At 45.7% G+C, this 16,858-nt stretch overlaps 1 protein-coding gene across 1 annotated transcript in view; it reads right to left on the bottom strand.

Moving 5' to 3' along the window:
* TRHDE (thyrotropin releasing hormone degrading enzyme) overlaps positions 1-16,858 on the bottom strand; it is a 287,610-nt gene that overhangs the window by 6,981 nt on the left and 263,771 nt on the right. The window contains exons 16-17 of the mRNA XM_054399685.1: positions 3,140-3,307; positions 837-977 (exon numbers count right to left, since the gene is read on the bottom strand). Coding sequence (XP_054255660.1) covers positions 837-977; positions 3,140-3,307 — 309 coding nt within the window. The remainder of the gene's footprint in view (positions 1-836; positions 978-3,139; positions 3,308-16,858) is intronic.

The following is a 16,858-nucleotide window of genomic DNA, read 5'->3' as shown; positions in this document are numbered from 1 at the left end:
TATTTTCTGTCCACACCATGGGAATGGCCTGGTGGGGAGTGTCTGAAGTTCATGGACACCTGCCTTTAAGAACTTGAGCTTCATCTGAGCTATGGTTCCTCCAGTATGGGATGAGCTGTTCTGAAACCTTTCAGACCCTCAGAGGCTGTCCCTAAAGAACTAAAGGAATTTTTCATTCATCGAATTAATATAAAAAATATCTTCATCAAACAGGATTTTAAAATGTTGGCTGGGCTTCTGAGTAGGAGCAGGTAGCACTTGTTCAAAGAGAAAGAGAAGCAGGTGAAAGGAACAATCCTGTCTTCTTCCTGGCAATCTTCTGTTTTATTCACAATGTTGCTCCTCTATTACTTGGAACCCACCTGAGACATGGTGTGGAAGGAAAGGGGCTGGCACCATGTTAGCATCCTTTTGGAAAGGAAATGCTTGCTGGCTTTCTCCACAGTTGAAATAATGTTATTGAAAAGATTCTTTTCTATCAGGCTTAAAAATCAGTAAAATTCCTTTGGGTACTGCTGCTTTTTTATCTGCGTAGATGGAGAACTGCAGCACTTGACATACAGACAGGGCTCATTATCATAACCACACACACAATAGATGAAGAGATTTACAGGTGATGGCTAAGAGAGAAATGATTCTATGCATATATGTCTTAACCCCTGAATAAATGCATTTATGACTCATATGTATGTATTTCTTCGGTGGAGACATCTCCTGATGGATTAAGAGAGCATGGGCTATATTTAGGAGCTTGCATGAATATGTACACACACACTACTGACACAAATCATGTCAAAAGAGAAAAATTAAAACAAATTTAGGCTTTTAATCTTTACCTAGAATTTAGTATTTTCCATTTTTCCCTGAAAAACTTCCAGGCGAGGTCCCTCCCATGTGGATTTCGAGCGACATGGATTATCACATCAATGGCATCCTGATCCAGGACAACCTCTGAGTTGAGAGACAAATTCAGAAGCCTGGTGGGACAAACAAGGGGGAAAAAAAATGCTGTTTGGTTTTACCAACACATAGAGTCATGCTGTGGGTTTAAGGCTGGATGTCTTAACCAGAGAGTCCTGCACGGGGTGGGCACCAGGAAATGCAATCTTTTGTTACTCCACCCCATCATGCCTGCATCTCCCCTCTGCAAACAGACAGCACAGGCTGCTCTGCCCCCTTTTCCCTCTCTCTTCGCCCAGCACACCGAGCTGGTATCTCTCTGGTATCTGCAGGGCAGTTGAGGCTTTCAGCCTTAAGCAGCCTGGACCATTTCATAGAATCATAGAATTCTACAATTGTTAGGGTTGGAAGGGAACTCAAGGATCATCCAGTTCCAACCCCCCACACAACTAAATCAGGTTGCTCACAGCCACATCCAGCCTGGCTGCAAAAACCTCCAGGGATGAGGCTTCCACCACCTCCCTGGACAACCTGTGCCAGTGTCTCACCACCCTCATGGGGAAGACCTTCTTCCTCGCATCCAACCTGAATCTATCCATTTCCAGTTTTGCTCCATTCTCCCCAGTCCTATCACTCCCTGACACCCTAAAAAGTCTCTCCCCAGCTTTCTTGTAGCCCCCTTCAGATACTGGAAGGCCACAAGAAGGTCTTCTCAGAGCCTTCTCCTCTCCAGACTGCACAGCCCCAACTCTCTCAGTCTGTCCTCATAGCAGAGCAGCTCCAGCCCTCTGTTCACCCTCGTGGCCCTTCTCTGGATACCTTCCAGCACTTCCAGATCCATAGAGGCTCCAGAACTGGACACAGAGCTCCAGGTGTGGTCTCAGCAGAGTGGAGCAGAGGGGGAGAATCCCCTCCCTGGCCCTGCTGGCCACACTTCTCCTGATGCCGCCCAGGCTCTGCTTGGCTCTCTGGGCTGCAAGTGCTCACTGCTGGCTCATGTTGAGCTTCTCATCCACCAGCACCCCCAAGTCCCTTTCTTCAGAGCTGTTCTCAATTTTTACTTCATCATTCAAGCCTGGGTAGGGAGGGGGTGGGGTCAACATCCCTGGAGATGTTTAAGCAAAGCTTGGATGAGGCACTCAGTGCCATGGTCTGGTTGATTGGATAGGGTTGGATGATTGGTTGGACTTGGTGATCTTGGAGGTCTCCTCCAACCTGGCTGATTCTGTGATGCTGTATTGGGTGGGGGGAGGAAGGGAGCATTGAGGCCTGGCTTTTTGGGGGGAGGTTTTTTAGATAATGTTGGCCTGGTGAGGTTTTGGTAAGCCCAGGATGGAGAGCTGGGCTGAGGCTGGATATGGATTTGTGCATTTTGTGTGGATTTGTACTATTGTACAGAGCTGTGAACAGGACTTCCAATTGAATTTCCAATTCTTTCCAACCCTGTGTGGAGAGTTTTTCTTTTACTCCTTTGGGGAGGGGTGAAAGCTTCTGTCTGCTCTCTAAAACTGAGACAAGTCATAGAAGGGCCTGGGTTGGAAGGCACTTTGGAGCTCATCTACTCCAACCTCCCCATCCAGGTAGGAACATCTCTCCACTAGCCTCAGCTGCTCAGGGCCTCATCCAGCCTGGCCTTGAACACCCCCAGGAAAGAGGCATCCATCACCCCCCTGGGCAGCCTGTTCCAGAGTCTCACCACCCTCCTACTGAAGAACTTCCTCAGCTCCAGTCCAACCCTGCTCTCCCTCATCTCAAAACCTTTCCCCCTTGTCCTACTGCTAGACATGGAGTCTAATAACAGCACATCAGGCAATTGCCACTAACAGATAATCACTGCCACTTGGTGTGAGTGCCAAGGGAGTTCTGTGGCTTCTTTCTGGGATTAGAGACACAGCCATGAATCACAAAAATCTTGATATAAAACTACTGCAGTGGGAGCTGAGTGGAACTCTGCATGTGCATTTGAATGAAATCACTCCAGCCTGGTTGGTCTTGAACTAGAGGGCAGGCTAACAAAAACTAATGGCCACTCTTACAGGATTTCAAACAGTTTCAAAGAACACAGGAAAATTTGAAAGAGAGAATCTGTGTCAATGTGCACATTGATGCAACAACTTAAGGCTGTTTCAACAGGTCTGTTCTTGGTCCTTTCATTTAGACCAAAGCTCAAGTGGTGATTCTCAAATAGAGAAGGGATTATTTGCAACAGCCACACAGTGAAAGATAAATATTTTTGTACCTGTTGAGCAAGTTTCTGTCATCACTGCAAGTTAAGGCTTCTAATAATATTTTCTTCTCAGACACAGCTGTAGTAGAATGAAACTTCATCCAAATGAACTCCCATACATCTTCATCCATCAGTGAAACCCCCGTGCAGTAGACAATGTCTCTCACATTGAGTGGGATTCTACAAAGACATGGTAAATGATCAGCTTCCTGGTGCTGGAAACAGAGGAGGAGCATCACTCTGTTTATGAGGCTCCAAAATTAAAGTGCAACAGTAACCCTTTTTTTTTTTTTTTTTTTACATTTGCATCTCTTTATTGGCACTGAAACATTCCAGGCCATCCTAATGCATTTCCTAATGGACAACACATGCTTGCCATTCTTCTCAGAATGCTGCCACATTGTCAGCAGACTATAAGTGATGGTCATCCAGTTCATCAGCACACAAAATGCCACATAACCTGCAGGACAGGTAACTTAAGCTTTCCAAATTAGCACAGGGTCTTAGCACTGTGGTGCTGGGCTCTAAGCCAAATCTCTTCTTCTCCTTAGTAAAGAGGTTTTAGGGCAGGAGTTGATCAGCCAGAAACTCCACCCAGCTTCTGCTCTATAGTGCTCCATCTTTGTAAAGCAACATACAAGGAAGGAAGGATGTGCTGAGACAATGCTGCTTAAAAATGGTGTTTTCAGGAGTGAAGAAAATAGAAAGATGTTTGGGGTTTTTTTTTCAGCATATTCATACCATTACAAAACCAGCTATACCATAGGACAGTTCTGAATGTGATTTGTGCTCAAGTAATAGAAACTCAGGCTACAGTTAAATGAAAGTTTCTTGAAGGCAGATTCAGACCTTGTATAGGATGTGCATATGGACAATTTTCTTCTCAATCTCACCCACCCATGTTTCCCATACAAGCACAGAAGATGAAACAATTGTGAGCTGCAGGGCACTCCAGCAGCTGAAGCCAGACACCTCCCAGAGGAACATGTTCCTGATCTGCAGGAAAGAATGTCCTCTTTAGGTTTGTTTATAAAAATGACACCAAAATGCAGGTCTCTAGTTACTAATGGTTGGGTCAAAACACCTCTGGAGCTTCCCATCCAAGATCTCTTCAGAGAACCTAGAACTACAGACAGCTGCTGTCAGCATCTGAGCAGTAACACAGTGGCACAAAGAATGGAGTTACCTCTGCAATTGTATCAAATCCTACACAACACAGAGAGAAAAGACTGCATCAGTACTTTAAGGCTTTTGCCAAAGTCTTACACTACAGAATGGCCTGTCCCAGTGTGCTGGTTTAACACAGCCTCTGCCCATCAACACACAAGTGAGGGAAAAGTAACACACACAAAAAAACCTCCAGGTTGAAACAAAGACTTGAGATAAGAGTTTACTTTTTAAGAAAAAGAAGAAGAAGGAAGAAGAAGGAAGAAGAAGAAGCCAGGAGGATGCTTAGGGGACTTCAGCATCTCCCCTGTGAAGAGAGACTGAGAGCCCTGGGGCTGTTTAGTCTGGAGAAGAGAAGACTGAGAGGGGATCTGATCAATGTCTCTCAATAGCTAAGGGCTGGGGGTCAAGTGGAGGGGGCCAGGCTCTTTTGGGTGGTGCACAGTGGTAAGACAAGGACCAATGGGTTCAAACTTGAACAGAGAAGATTTCATCTCAACATGAGGAGAAACTTCTTTACAGTGAGGGTGACAGAGCCCTGGAGCAGGCTGCCCAGGGGGGTTGTGGAGTCTCCTCTGGAGGCTTTCAAACCCCACCTGGATGCATTCCTGTGCAGACTACCCTAAGTGATGCTGCTCTGGCATGGGGGTTGGACCTGATGATCTCTTGAGGTCCCTTCCAACCTCTGATATACTGTGATACAAACCATTGCTTCCTCTGTGGGGTTAGCAAGTCTCAACAGCTATGATGGCTTCTTGAGAAAAAGAATAAAAGAATATTTAGCTAGATTAAAGAAAAAACAGGTGGGGAAAATGCAGTCCTCCTCCTACTGGCTGAAGAACTTGAGGGAAGGAAAGCCTGCTTCTTTTTGTGATGCTTTTTGTGAAGAATGGAGAAGTGCTGGGGGTGAGAGTTTATTCATGCTCTCTGGTGAGTGCAGGCATCAGCTCAGGAGGTGTACCTGCAGGTTTAGATTCACACAGTCACAGGAGCTTTGCTCCTGATAAGCTGACGTGGCTCAGGATAGTGCTGCTGCTGCTTGGAGATGTTTTAGCAGGGTCTCATGATACACAGAGGCACAAAGGGCTGCCTGGACTATTGCTGAGGAATTCTGCACTTGATGGAGACAAACCCACACATTTATTCAGGAGTAGACTGTACAAAGCAAAACTGCAAGGGCAGGCAAGAGAAATGGGAGTCCTTTTAAAGTTCCAGGAAGATGAAACCTTTCACTGCGTCCAGCATCCTCTGGCAATATTGCTTCTAACACCAAATCAGAGGTGCAAGGTCTCACCTCTGCCATCCACTGCTTCCATCTCCTCAGAGCAGAATGGTATTACAATGCCTGGCTCTACCTGGCAAGGTTCAGGATCTTTCTTTCTTCTCTTCCCAGTACCAAATCTCTGTGCCAGTACTGAGCCATGCCAGTACTGAGCCATGCCAGCCAATCAGCATAGTTCTGACCACACAGCTCAAGCAATGACACACAGATGAGACCTCCAAAAAATGTTCTACACTTCCTCTCACCTTGATGCTTCCTATTACCTTCTTAGATTTCTCCCCTCAGTGTTCAGACACCCTGAAAAGCTGGGCACTGAAGAGAGTTACTAATTCTCCTCAGATTGACAGAGAACTTTTACAGATTTACACAGAAGTTTTGGCTTAGGTAGGATCTGTGCAACTGCTTTTGCAGTCTCCGTAGAACTACTACGGCAAGACCAAGGACACCAGAAAATTCTCACACTGGCCAGACCCATTAAAAGAAGTGAGGGTTTAAACCTACACAGCAGTAAAGAAAAATGATCCCTTTCACCAGCCTGCCCATACTGTGGAGTTTTGATTCACACGACTGAATTAAGGTTACAAAACCGTGAGTTTGGTTGACATTTACAGAGTTACCCATCTGTGCTGGCTGCTGCACTTCCATTTCACTCTAATGGAATTTCTACTTCTGACTTGAAAGTCTATCATTAAGCCCTTGTTGCCATATTTCAAACATTAATGAATGTCAATGGTTTATTTTTTTTCCTCCCATGTAACCTTTCCCTCAAAGAGTGCTTGCAAAGAAAGCTGCAGAAAAATTAAACACAAGAATACAAGACATGCTGAAAACAAAGGAGCAGATATGTAGGTGCTGCCTTTGTGCTGGCTTCTATTGACTCAGGATGAGGACTGAAGTTTTCTGAAGAGTTGCAACTCTCTCAGAACTTCAGCTCAGCAGTTACAGTGACACAAATAAGCAGCCATATGCACACACACTGCACAGAAGGGAAAAGTGATGTTAATTCTCATTCTGTCTTCATTTTCTGATCCACTTGGCTATCTGTCCTTAAAGCACAACTTCCTTCACTTCTTTCTTCTTTTTTTGCTTCAATTTGGGATTTCAGACACTGACACAAGCCTTAAAAACATATATTAAACCCAAAAGGGGATGCTACCTTGAACATAGAACCAAGCAACATGTTGTTCCAAATCTTAGTGCATGGTATCTGCATATGACCAATAAATTACAGGACCACAGACTGATAGGGGTTGGAAGGGACCTCTGAAGATCATCCAGTCCAACTGCCCCAGCCCCAGCCAGAGCAGGAGCACCTAGAGTAAATCACACTGGAACATGTCCAGGTGGGTTTTGCGTGCCTCCAGAGAGGGAGACTCCACAACCCCCCTGGGCAGCCTCTTCCAGTCTTCTTGCACCCCCATACGGAAAAATTCTTCCTCCTGATCACATGGAACTTCCTATGCCTCAGCTTGCACCACTGCCCCTTGTGCTGTCCTTGGGCATCACCCAGCAGAGCCTGGCTCCAGCCTCTTGGTACTCACTCTGCACATCTTTATCAACAGCAATGAGGTCACCTCTCAGGCTCCTCCTCTCCAAGCTACAGAGCCCTCAGCTCCCTTAGACTCTCCTCATAAGGAAGATGTTCCACTCCCTTCAGCATCTTTGTGCCTCTGTGCTGGACTCTTTCAAGCAGTTCCCTGAGGTCCTTCTTGACCTGAGGGCCCCAGAACTGGACACAATATTCCAGATGTGGCCTGACCTGATGCTAATCTGATGCTTGGAGTCACACTTCCTGCAAGGGGGTTTGGGAGACTCTCAGTGAAGTTGATGTCAGTCACTATTCCAGATGCAGCCTCAGCAGGGCAGAGTAGAGGGGCAGGAGAACCTCTCTGGACCTACCAACCACAGCCCTTTCTAATCAACCCAGGATGGCACTGGCCTTCTTGGCCACAAGAGCACATTCTAAGTGCCAGCACTCCTGATTTTAGTAGCAGTGAAGCCAGAAACTACAGCAGCATTTGCATGCCCTGGGAAGCAAGGAGGCCTTGTCCTGGCCCCCATTCTGTGCCTGCAGCCTACACCTCACCTGTGTTGCCACCAAACCAGTCACAGTACACTCACAGTGCTGCAGCAGATCTACTCAACCCCATCCAACCAGCTGCTCTAGGGAAGGGTTTAGGTCTTTATCTACATGAAAAAAACCCAAACCCTCAGTCTCTACAAAGCAAGACATGAAAACAAATACTGATTTTAAAAGGCTGAACTCCAGAAACTACAAAACTCAGAGCTATGAAAAGCAACAAATTACTCCTGCGAGAGGCTTGTAATCAGGAGTGCAGACAGAGGAGCTCTTCTTGTGGAAAAGAAAATTGTTTATGAAAATGTGAATATCCCCAAAAGTAATTTCTCTTTAACTACTGCTGCAACAGAGAGCCCTCTAATTGAATTTTCCCCCTTTGTGGGGATTTTTGCTTTCTCTCTCCTCCACTTATTATGGGTCTGTACTTCATCAAAACCTAAAGATGTAAACTCTCCCCAGTCTAACTATTTTTCAATTTTATAGCTTCATGGAAAAATATTGTTCCAAAATTGCAGTTCCCAGGCACTAGATCAGTGTGTGGAAGGTTTGCCCCCCTGTCTTAAGTGAATCAGGTGGATGCTGTTGTTCCAAGCACCACTTAGGCAGAAACACTGCAGAACACATCCCCTCCTTACACTGAACCTCAGCTGGGCCTTCAAGGCTGCTCTCATTTTTAAACAGCTCCTATGACTGATGGACACTTCAGAGGAATAAAGATAAAGATTAACTTTTTGAAAGCATCACTTTAAATGGCTTTTATTTGAATACTGATCCAATTTATTTAACTTTATTTTCCTTGCTTAAAAGATGTGATGGTGAGAATGAAATATGTAGCTGGCAGAGCTCATGTTTAAAAAATGAAACACTTGGGGGGAAAAAAATGTTAAAAATTAAAGAGTCAGAAAAGAAATTAATTAAAATTGTGCTGTGCCTTTACAGGATTTTTATTTTTTTTTTCCAAGGGTGAATAATAAAGCTCTACAATGAGCTAAGGATAATCTTCCAAGTTATAATTAATTGCTACATACTTGCTCCTATTTAAAGTATGTCCTAACAATTGGAGATACACTTATAAAATTGGACCCTAATTATTTATCTTCTGGGCAAATTGTGTTCTAATTTTTTTTATAATGTAATTGCACACAGTTTAGACAGTCCTGTGATTAAGTGACAAATTTCAATACAGTTTAGGGTACTGTTTGACAAAGGGAATTAATCAGAAACACTCTTTATTTTTTGCAACCATTTACCAGTGAACCTCAGCCTCTTGCTCTTGAAGGCTGTATTTATAGGCTGGTTTACGAGGCTCAGGTAAGAAGCAGCAAGGGAGGATTGGTACTTTGTTGGCAGAACTGTGACACAGATTCTGTTAGAAGGAACAGCATCACACAAAGTTTATTTTTTGAGGCAGTAGTCTCAAAGCTTATACTCCTGTTCTCTACTACCATGTTCCTACCAGGAGCCATGCTGCTGGCACCACTGTGCATACAGTCTCACAGTATGTCAGAGGTTGGAAGGGACCTCCAGAGATCAGCAGGTCCAACCCCCATGCCAGAGCAGCAGCACCCAGGGGAGTCTGCACAGGAATGCATCCAGATAGGGTTTGAAAGCCTCCAGAGAAGAAGACTCCACAACCTCTCTGGGCAGCCTGCTCCAGGGCTCTGTCACCCTCACTGTAAAGAACTCTCTCCTCATGCTGAGGTGAAATCTTCTCTGTTCAAGTTTGAAGTCATTGTTCCTTGCCTTATCACTGTGAACCACCCAAAACAGCCTTGGACCCCTCCTCCTGACCCCCAGCCCTCAGCTCTTGAGAGACATTGATCAGATCCCCTCTCAGCCTTCTCTTCTCCAGACTAAACAGCCCCAGGGCTCTCAGTCTCTCTTCACAGGGGACATGCTCAAGTCCCCTAAGATTCCTTGTGGCCCACACAGAGGAGGGGAAGATCCTCTGCCATCACATGCAGCCAGTCTGAAGAGAGAGGGCAGAAATTCCCCCTGAAAACAGGCACAGAGCTGTGATGGGCTTGACATCCAGGATCCTGCCTCACATTTAGATTATCCAAGGATGTGGCTACTCAGGGTGCCTGTGGCAAAGCTCTGCACAGATGTTAAGTCTCCTCAGTCCCAGCTGTGTGCTTCCAAGCTTCCAGCATCACATGAGCCTGAGTGAAGCAGGCAGAGTGATGGTTGATGCTAGAGCTCCTTTCTCTTCCTACAGCAGATATCTCACCACTGAACATGCTACCAGCATACTCAAGCTCTTCAACACTCATTTTAAAGACTAAGTGGTGAGTTAAACACTTCTTTGAGAGACTGAGTTGTCCATTATTTTTTCCCTTTCTGGATAGTTTCTGCCACAAAAATATGACACACACAGAATCACAGAATTAACCAGGATGGAAAAGACCTCTGAGATCATCCAGTCCAACCTATCACCCAACACCATCTAACCAACCAAACCATGGCACTGAGTGCCTCATCCAGGCTGTTGTTAAACACTTCCAAGGATGGTGACTCCACCAACTTATTCCAATGGCCAATTTCTCTTTCTGGGAAGAATTTCTTCCTCCCTTCCAGCCTAAAAACCACAGTCCTTTCTGGTCAGCTGTTTTGCAAAGCAATGGAAATATCCTTCCTGAATGAGAAAAATGGGAGCTGAATCTATTTAAATTCTGCACTGCAAATGAATTACTGCTAATCCATACCTGGGTCAATTCACTGTGATCACACACAGAAGTCAGAACAGAGGAGTGCTACCTGAGCCAGCTGCTCATACACAGCCCACTTTGGTCTCACAAGATGAAACCCTCTCTCTTTTCAGATACTCTCCCAGGAGTGGCTTTCAGAGCACTAATTTCTTGATTAACTCCTGCACTCTGCAGTGGTTTTCCCCTCCTTAAACAGTTTTATGGAGTGCAAGATCCTACTCAAACATTGTAACAACATTAGTTGAATCACTTCAGAAACATTGGCTGGCATCAGCTGGCAAAGCTTCAGTAACATTTCAAAATGCATGAACAACTATGCTTGAAATTCTTCAGCAATTAAAACTTGTAGGGTTTGAGAAGACAGAATCACAGAATTGTCAGGGCTGGAAAGGACTTCAAACATCACCCAGTTCCAACGCCCCTGCCATGGGCAGGGACACCTCACACTACAGCAGGTTGCTCACAGCCACATCCAACCTCCAGGGATGAGGCTTCCACCACCTCCCTGAGCAACCTGTGCCGCCAGTGTCTCACCACCCTCATGGGGAAGAATTTCTACTTTCATTGCTTTACATTTATCATAAAAAGTGTGTCAGTGTGAGCTGAAATTCCACCCCCCCCCCAAACAATAACCAGGCTAGCCCAGTCTGGAAGCAAATGAAAGCTGTATTTACAAGCAGAGTCTACAATCTACAATGAAATGCAATGAATATGTACAAATATACAAAATTCACAACATTCACAAATATATACAATCAACAGAAAACACAACCAATCTCCCTTTGCTTCCCCCCAAGGGGACCCTCCCAAAGGGAGCTCTCTCTCTCCCAGGAGCTTCCCCCTAGACCCCCCTGAACAGAGAAGCAGAGTTAGTTAAGCAGAAAGTTGTTAACTTAGCTGCCAAGGTCAGTGTGTGTTATCTTCAGCCAGAAGAGAAGAAGAAACAGCAGCCAGACAGCCCAGCAACTGCCCCCACTGCCGAACGCAGAATGTGCAGAGTGCCTACTTTGTTTTGGGTAATAGTTCTTAAACATTTCTATCTATCCAATGGAAGTGTTTAGAACAATCGTTATTTTGCTTTCTTACACCCAATAGTGACTTATTTACATTCTTTCACTTTCTCTGTTCTGAACTTTGCAAGGAAAAATTAAAAAGACAGTTTCAAACCATCACACGTGTGGAAAAAAAATTAAAATGAAAATAATTTTCCATGTTTGCTGCTAATGATTTCCAACAGTAGCTGGTGGGTATCAAAGTCATGATAAAAGCTACTGCCTCTTCCAAGCAACTACCACAAATAATTAACCTGCTGGCCACATTCCCACAGACATTCATCTAGGTGGTGTGATGGTTTTCAGGCTGGGCCTTTAATTGCTGTTCACAGAGTCCGAGCAGAGAAGTAAAAGAATATAAATAAATCACAATTTGGTGTAAGAAAGCAAAATAATGATGATTCTAAACACTTCCATTGGGGAGATGGAAATGTTTAATAAGAGACAGAACTCAAAACAAAGTCTCAGTCTGTCTGGGGTTTCTCTGCTGGGCAGTCTGCATTTCCCTCTTGGTTTTGCTTTTGAAGATAACATACTTGCATACTGACCTTGAAAAGTTCTAACAACCTCTCTGCTTCTTGGCTTTCTTCCTGCTGCCAGGGAAATCTGGGGAAGGCAGGGAAGGGGGAGGCGGGGGGGCAGCTTTCCTGGCTTTGGCCAAGAGGGTTTTGTGCTGTTCCTGTTAATTGTACATATTTGTAAATCCTGTGTATTTGTACACATTCATTGCAGTCCATTGTAGGCTGTAGTTTTTGCTTGTAAATACAGATACATTTGCTTCCAAACTGAGCTAGTCTGGTGGTGTTAATGTGGGAGGGGAATTTCAGCCCACCACACTACAACAGGTGGTTAAGCTTAAGTAGATTTATAAATGGTTGGAAGAGAGCAGCCCTAGTGTGTGCCCACGTGAAACCAAATAGCACCATGATGTGCCTCAAGGCATTAGAGACAGAAAGAAGGCAGGAGGAAGAGAGAAAGAAAAGGATGCTTTCTTTGGAAAAAGATTTGATTTTCTATCACCTAAACTAGGCTCCATTGACATTCTCTCAGTCAGTGACTGGTGAGTTGTTATTTACTGCTCCCTCAGATCTATGGATCGTTTCATTTACACACTTGTTACAGTATCCTGTACAGTCCTAGAGTGTGATTTGTTTTTCTGGTGGCATTTCAGTTGAACAGCTGAAGGCCCATCCATGTGAGCACAATGCCAGTGCAAGGAGGTGGATGGACAGCAATCCAGGGCTGCTTGCAGAGGAAACACAAATTCTGCATAAACAAGAATCACAGAATTGTCAGGGCTGGAAGGGACCTCAAGGATCAGCCAGTTCCAACCCCCCTGCCATGGCAGGGACACCTCACACTACATCAGGTTGCTCACAGCCACATCCAGCCTGGCCTTAAACACCTCCAGGGATGAGGCTTCCACCACTTCCCTGGGCAACCTGTGCCAGTGTCTCACCACCCTCATGAGGAAGAATTTCTTCCTCACATCCAATCTGAATCTCCCCATTTCTAGTTTTGTTCTATCCCCTCCCAGCCCTATCACTCCCTGACACCCTAAAAAGTCCCTCCCCAGCTTTCTTGTAGCCCCCTTCAGATACTGGAAGGCCACAAGAAGGTCTCCTCAGAGGCTTCTCTTCTCCATCCTCTTACTTCCTAATTCCCCCTGTGCCAGAAATGTGGCCAGCAGGGCAAGGGAGGTGATTCTCTCCCTCTACACTATCTGCTGAAACCCCCACCTGGAGCACTGTGTCCAGTTCTGGAGCCCCTGTTAAAAGAAAGGTCTGGACATGGTAGAATGTGTCCAGAGAAGACAGGTCACTGTCTCCTGTGAGGACAGGCTGAGAGAGTTGGGGTTGTTCAGTCTGGAGAAGAGAAGGCTCCCAGGAGACCTTCTTGTGGCCTTCCAGTATCTGAAGGGGGCTACAAGAAAGCTGGGGAGGGACTTTTTACGGTGTCAGGGAGTGATAGGACTGGGGGGGAATGGATCCAAGCTAGAGGAGGGGAGATTGAGACTAGACCTTAGGAAGAAGTTCTTCCCCATGAGGGTGGTGAGACACTGGCACAGGTTGCCCAGGGAGGTGGTGAAGCCTCATCCCTGGAGGTTTCTGCAGCCAGGCTGGATGTGGCTCTTAGGAACCTGCTGTAGTGTGAGGTGTCCCTGCCCATGGCAGGGGGGTTGGAACTGGGTGATGTTTGAAGTCCTTTCCAGCCCTGACAATTCTATGATTCTAACATTCATTAACCCTGGGCTGCATAATGAATGCTGATCTCAGTTGAAGTCAGTGCAGCAGCCTGCCCTTCACTGTGGCCACCACCTGATCATCTGAGCATTGCTTTCCTTAAAGCAGGAAAAGAACACAGAGGAGTAGCCATACCCCACACCCCCAAAGGAAAAAAAATGATAAAGAAGCTAAATAGTGAAGATGAGCTCTAGAGACCAAATAGCACTGTAAGGTCAACTCTGCTGAGCAAAGATTAGCAGATGGTTATCAACACCACAGCATAGCAAGTGCAAGGACAAGAGGCACCAAATCAGAATTAAATCCTCACTTTACACAAGTTTAATGTGGCAAAGTATTGGATTTCTCCTTTTTTCTCCCCAGCTGATATCTGCAAGGCAGAATTATTCCAAGTAAATGAAACCAAGCAGAGTGCTTGTGGCAGAAGGGTGACAGTGACCAATCAAAACTGCATTAAACCTACCATCAACCCCACAGTGATGTGAAGCCCAGATGAACCAAACATACTTACTGTAAATTTTCTAGGGGTATTAAGGCAATTAATCAAGTCACTTTGTTTCCATGTAGAAGACAACAAACAATAAATGGCAATGGTTACACTTCTAAGGAAGGAAGAGCAAACTGAAGTGGCTATGACTAGCTAGGGGCCTCCCAGGCAGCCCAAGAATATCTTAAAGAAACATCACTGCTTAATTGTCTGATGCAGCACTGTCAGCTTTCAGTGGTCACTGCTGCATGTTAGCAAAAGAACTGCATCGCCTCAGCTCTAATAACAGAAACAGAATACAAGGATCCCAGGATGTTAGGGGTTGGAAGGGACCTCTGGAGATCTTCCAGTCCAACCCCCCTGACAGAGCAGGACCAGAGAATCCAGCACAGGGCACACAGGAACACATCCAGACAGGGCTGGAAAGGCTCCAGAGAAGGAGACTCCACAACCTCTCTGGGCAGCCTGTTCCAGTGCTCTGGAACCCTCACAGTGAAGAAGTTCTTCTTCATGTTGAGGTGGAACCTCCTGTGCTGGAGTTGACACTGATTGTAGCCCTCCCTTGGACTCTCTCCAGCAGATCTCTGTCTCTCTTCAACTGGGGAGCCCAGAACTGGATGTAATATTCCAGGTGGGACCTCACCAGGGCAGAGCAGAGGGAAAGCACTCATTTTTCCACAGAGGGCACAATCAGCTCTCTCAACTCTCCCATGTTCACTCTATCCCCTTCCAACTTCGCCTGCACAAGCACACCTCCCCAGCCTGCTCTGCCAGCAGAACCATCTACATGGCAACCTGTAGCTCCTGGGTGGTAGTAGGAGCTGGAAGCAAACCACACTTGCACCCACTGAGAGGTCTGCAAGAGCACCCCTATGCCTATGGAGAAGTTCAGCTTTCAGCCATCAGTCATATGTTACCTGCTGCTATGGCATCTCCTGTCAGGAGTTCACAGCCTGCAGGTCTGCACACATCCCTTCCTGCACCTCAGAAATACTTTGTTTACTTGTTCTAGCCAAGGCAGACAACCTGAAGAAGCTAACCCTCCCAGAAAGATGTTTTGTTCTTTCCGAACAGGCATGCAGGGAAGGTTAAAGGGGTTAATAAGGCTGATTCTCGAGCTCAGACAGGCATTGTGTGGTAATTCTGTTAATTTTTTAGGCTGAACCACTCTACTGTTATATCTAAGGACTGTGAATAATGTATTTCTTCACACATGAGAGAGCTTCACAGGGCTGAGCTCAGTTAAATGAAGGCAGAAGAAAACATCTTAATTTTCAGCCAGCAGTAGCTTCTATCTTCTGCTGTTAACTGAATCCCAGTAACCCTTACCCCCTCAAACTAGGAGGGAAATGTTTCACATTAGCTTTGGAAGCCTCCAGTGTCTCCATTGATCCAGAAAAGAGCAGCATATATCCCAACTAAACAGAGTGAAAATGTTTGCCTTGGAATCAACTCTCAAGCCAGAAGTCAATGCAGACTTTCAAGCAAAATATGCAGACCTTAGACTTCTAAAAAAGAGCAAAATGACTTAAATGTATTGATTAAACAGATTGTGAGGCATACCTTGAAGTCCAACCTCAGATTTTAATCTGAAATAAATAATAATAATTTGTCTTTTAACTATTGCCAGGACTAAAACACTGTATGGATTGCTAGACCACTACGGCTCGATGTCTCCTCACAGCCTCCTCTGCTTGTGTTTGCTTTGCTCCTGTAGAGCCACTTTTTAGACTTCTGTTCCTGCCTTTAGCATTGTGTTTCACTTTGCAAAAGTGGCAGTGGGCAGTGCCACTGCAAGTCCTTTGCACACTAACTGATTGTGGCAGTCGTGGTACTCAGGCCTCCCTCGGATGAATGCTCTCACCTTTAGTCTGCAAAACTACAGGACTTCTTTTGCTAATGAAGTAAATCCCAGAGGCTGAGCTTCCCCTAGAGGAACCAAGTGTGTTGCAGAGTATTACCACAGTCCCAAACACCTCACAGAGAGGTGATCAGGGTGGTCTTTGCATGGGGCAGATGCAGGGCTGCAGTACCAAACTAAGGCTCTCCCACAAACTCCGAACAACTGTTGAAAAGGGCTCTGAGGAACAGCTTCTCTGCCAGCTCTGTTTGAAAAGAAAAGAAGACCTCTCCCTGCTTTAGTTACACTCCTGGAAGGCATTTTTTGCAAGGACCCCTAACTCTGTGATTGGCTTTTACATACCCATTTGCCAGAGGTATCTTTTTACCTATAGTGCTGGACCCACTCTCCACAGTTGTGTGTCAAGAGGCTCTTTACTCAGCACAGTGACTGACATCAACTTCATTTAGAGCCTCCCAAACCCCCTTGTAGGAAGTGTAACTCCAAGCATCAGATTAGCATCAGGTCAGGCCACATCTGGAATACTGTGTCCAGTTCTGGGGCACTCAGGTCAAGAAGTACCTCAGGGAACTGCTTGAAAGAGTCCAGCACAGAGCCATAAAGATGCTGAAGGGAGTGGAACATCTTCCTTATGAGGAGAGTCTAAGGGAGCTGAGGGCTCTGTGGCTTGGAGAGGAGGAGTCTGAGAGGTGACCTCATTGCTGTTGATAAAGATGTGCAGGGTGAGTGCCCAGAGGCTGGAGCCAGGCTCTGCTGGGTGATGCCCAAGGACAGCACAAGGGGCAGTGGTGGAAGTTGAGGCATAGGAAGTTCCATGGAAACAGGAGGAAGAATTTTTTCTCTATGAGGGT

The sequence above is a fragment of the Indicator indicator genome, chromosome 3, assembly GCF_027791375.1.
Source record: "Indicator indicator isolate 239-I01 chromosome 3, UM_Iind_1.1, whole genome shotgun sequence".
Classification (NCBI taxonomy): Eukaryota; Metazoa; Chordata; class Aves; order Piciformes; family Indicatoridae; genus Indicator; species Indicator indicator.
Note: the sequence above shows the minus strand (reverse complement) of the source record. Positions and strands in the feature narration are given on the sequence as shown.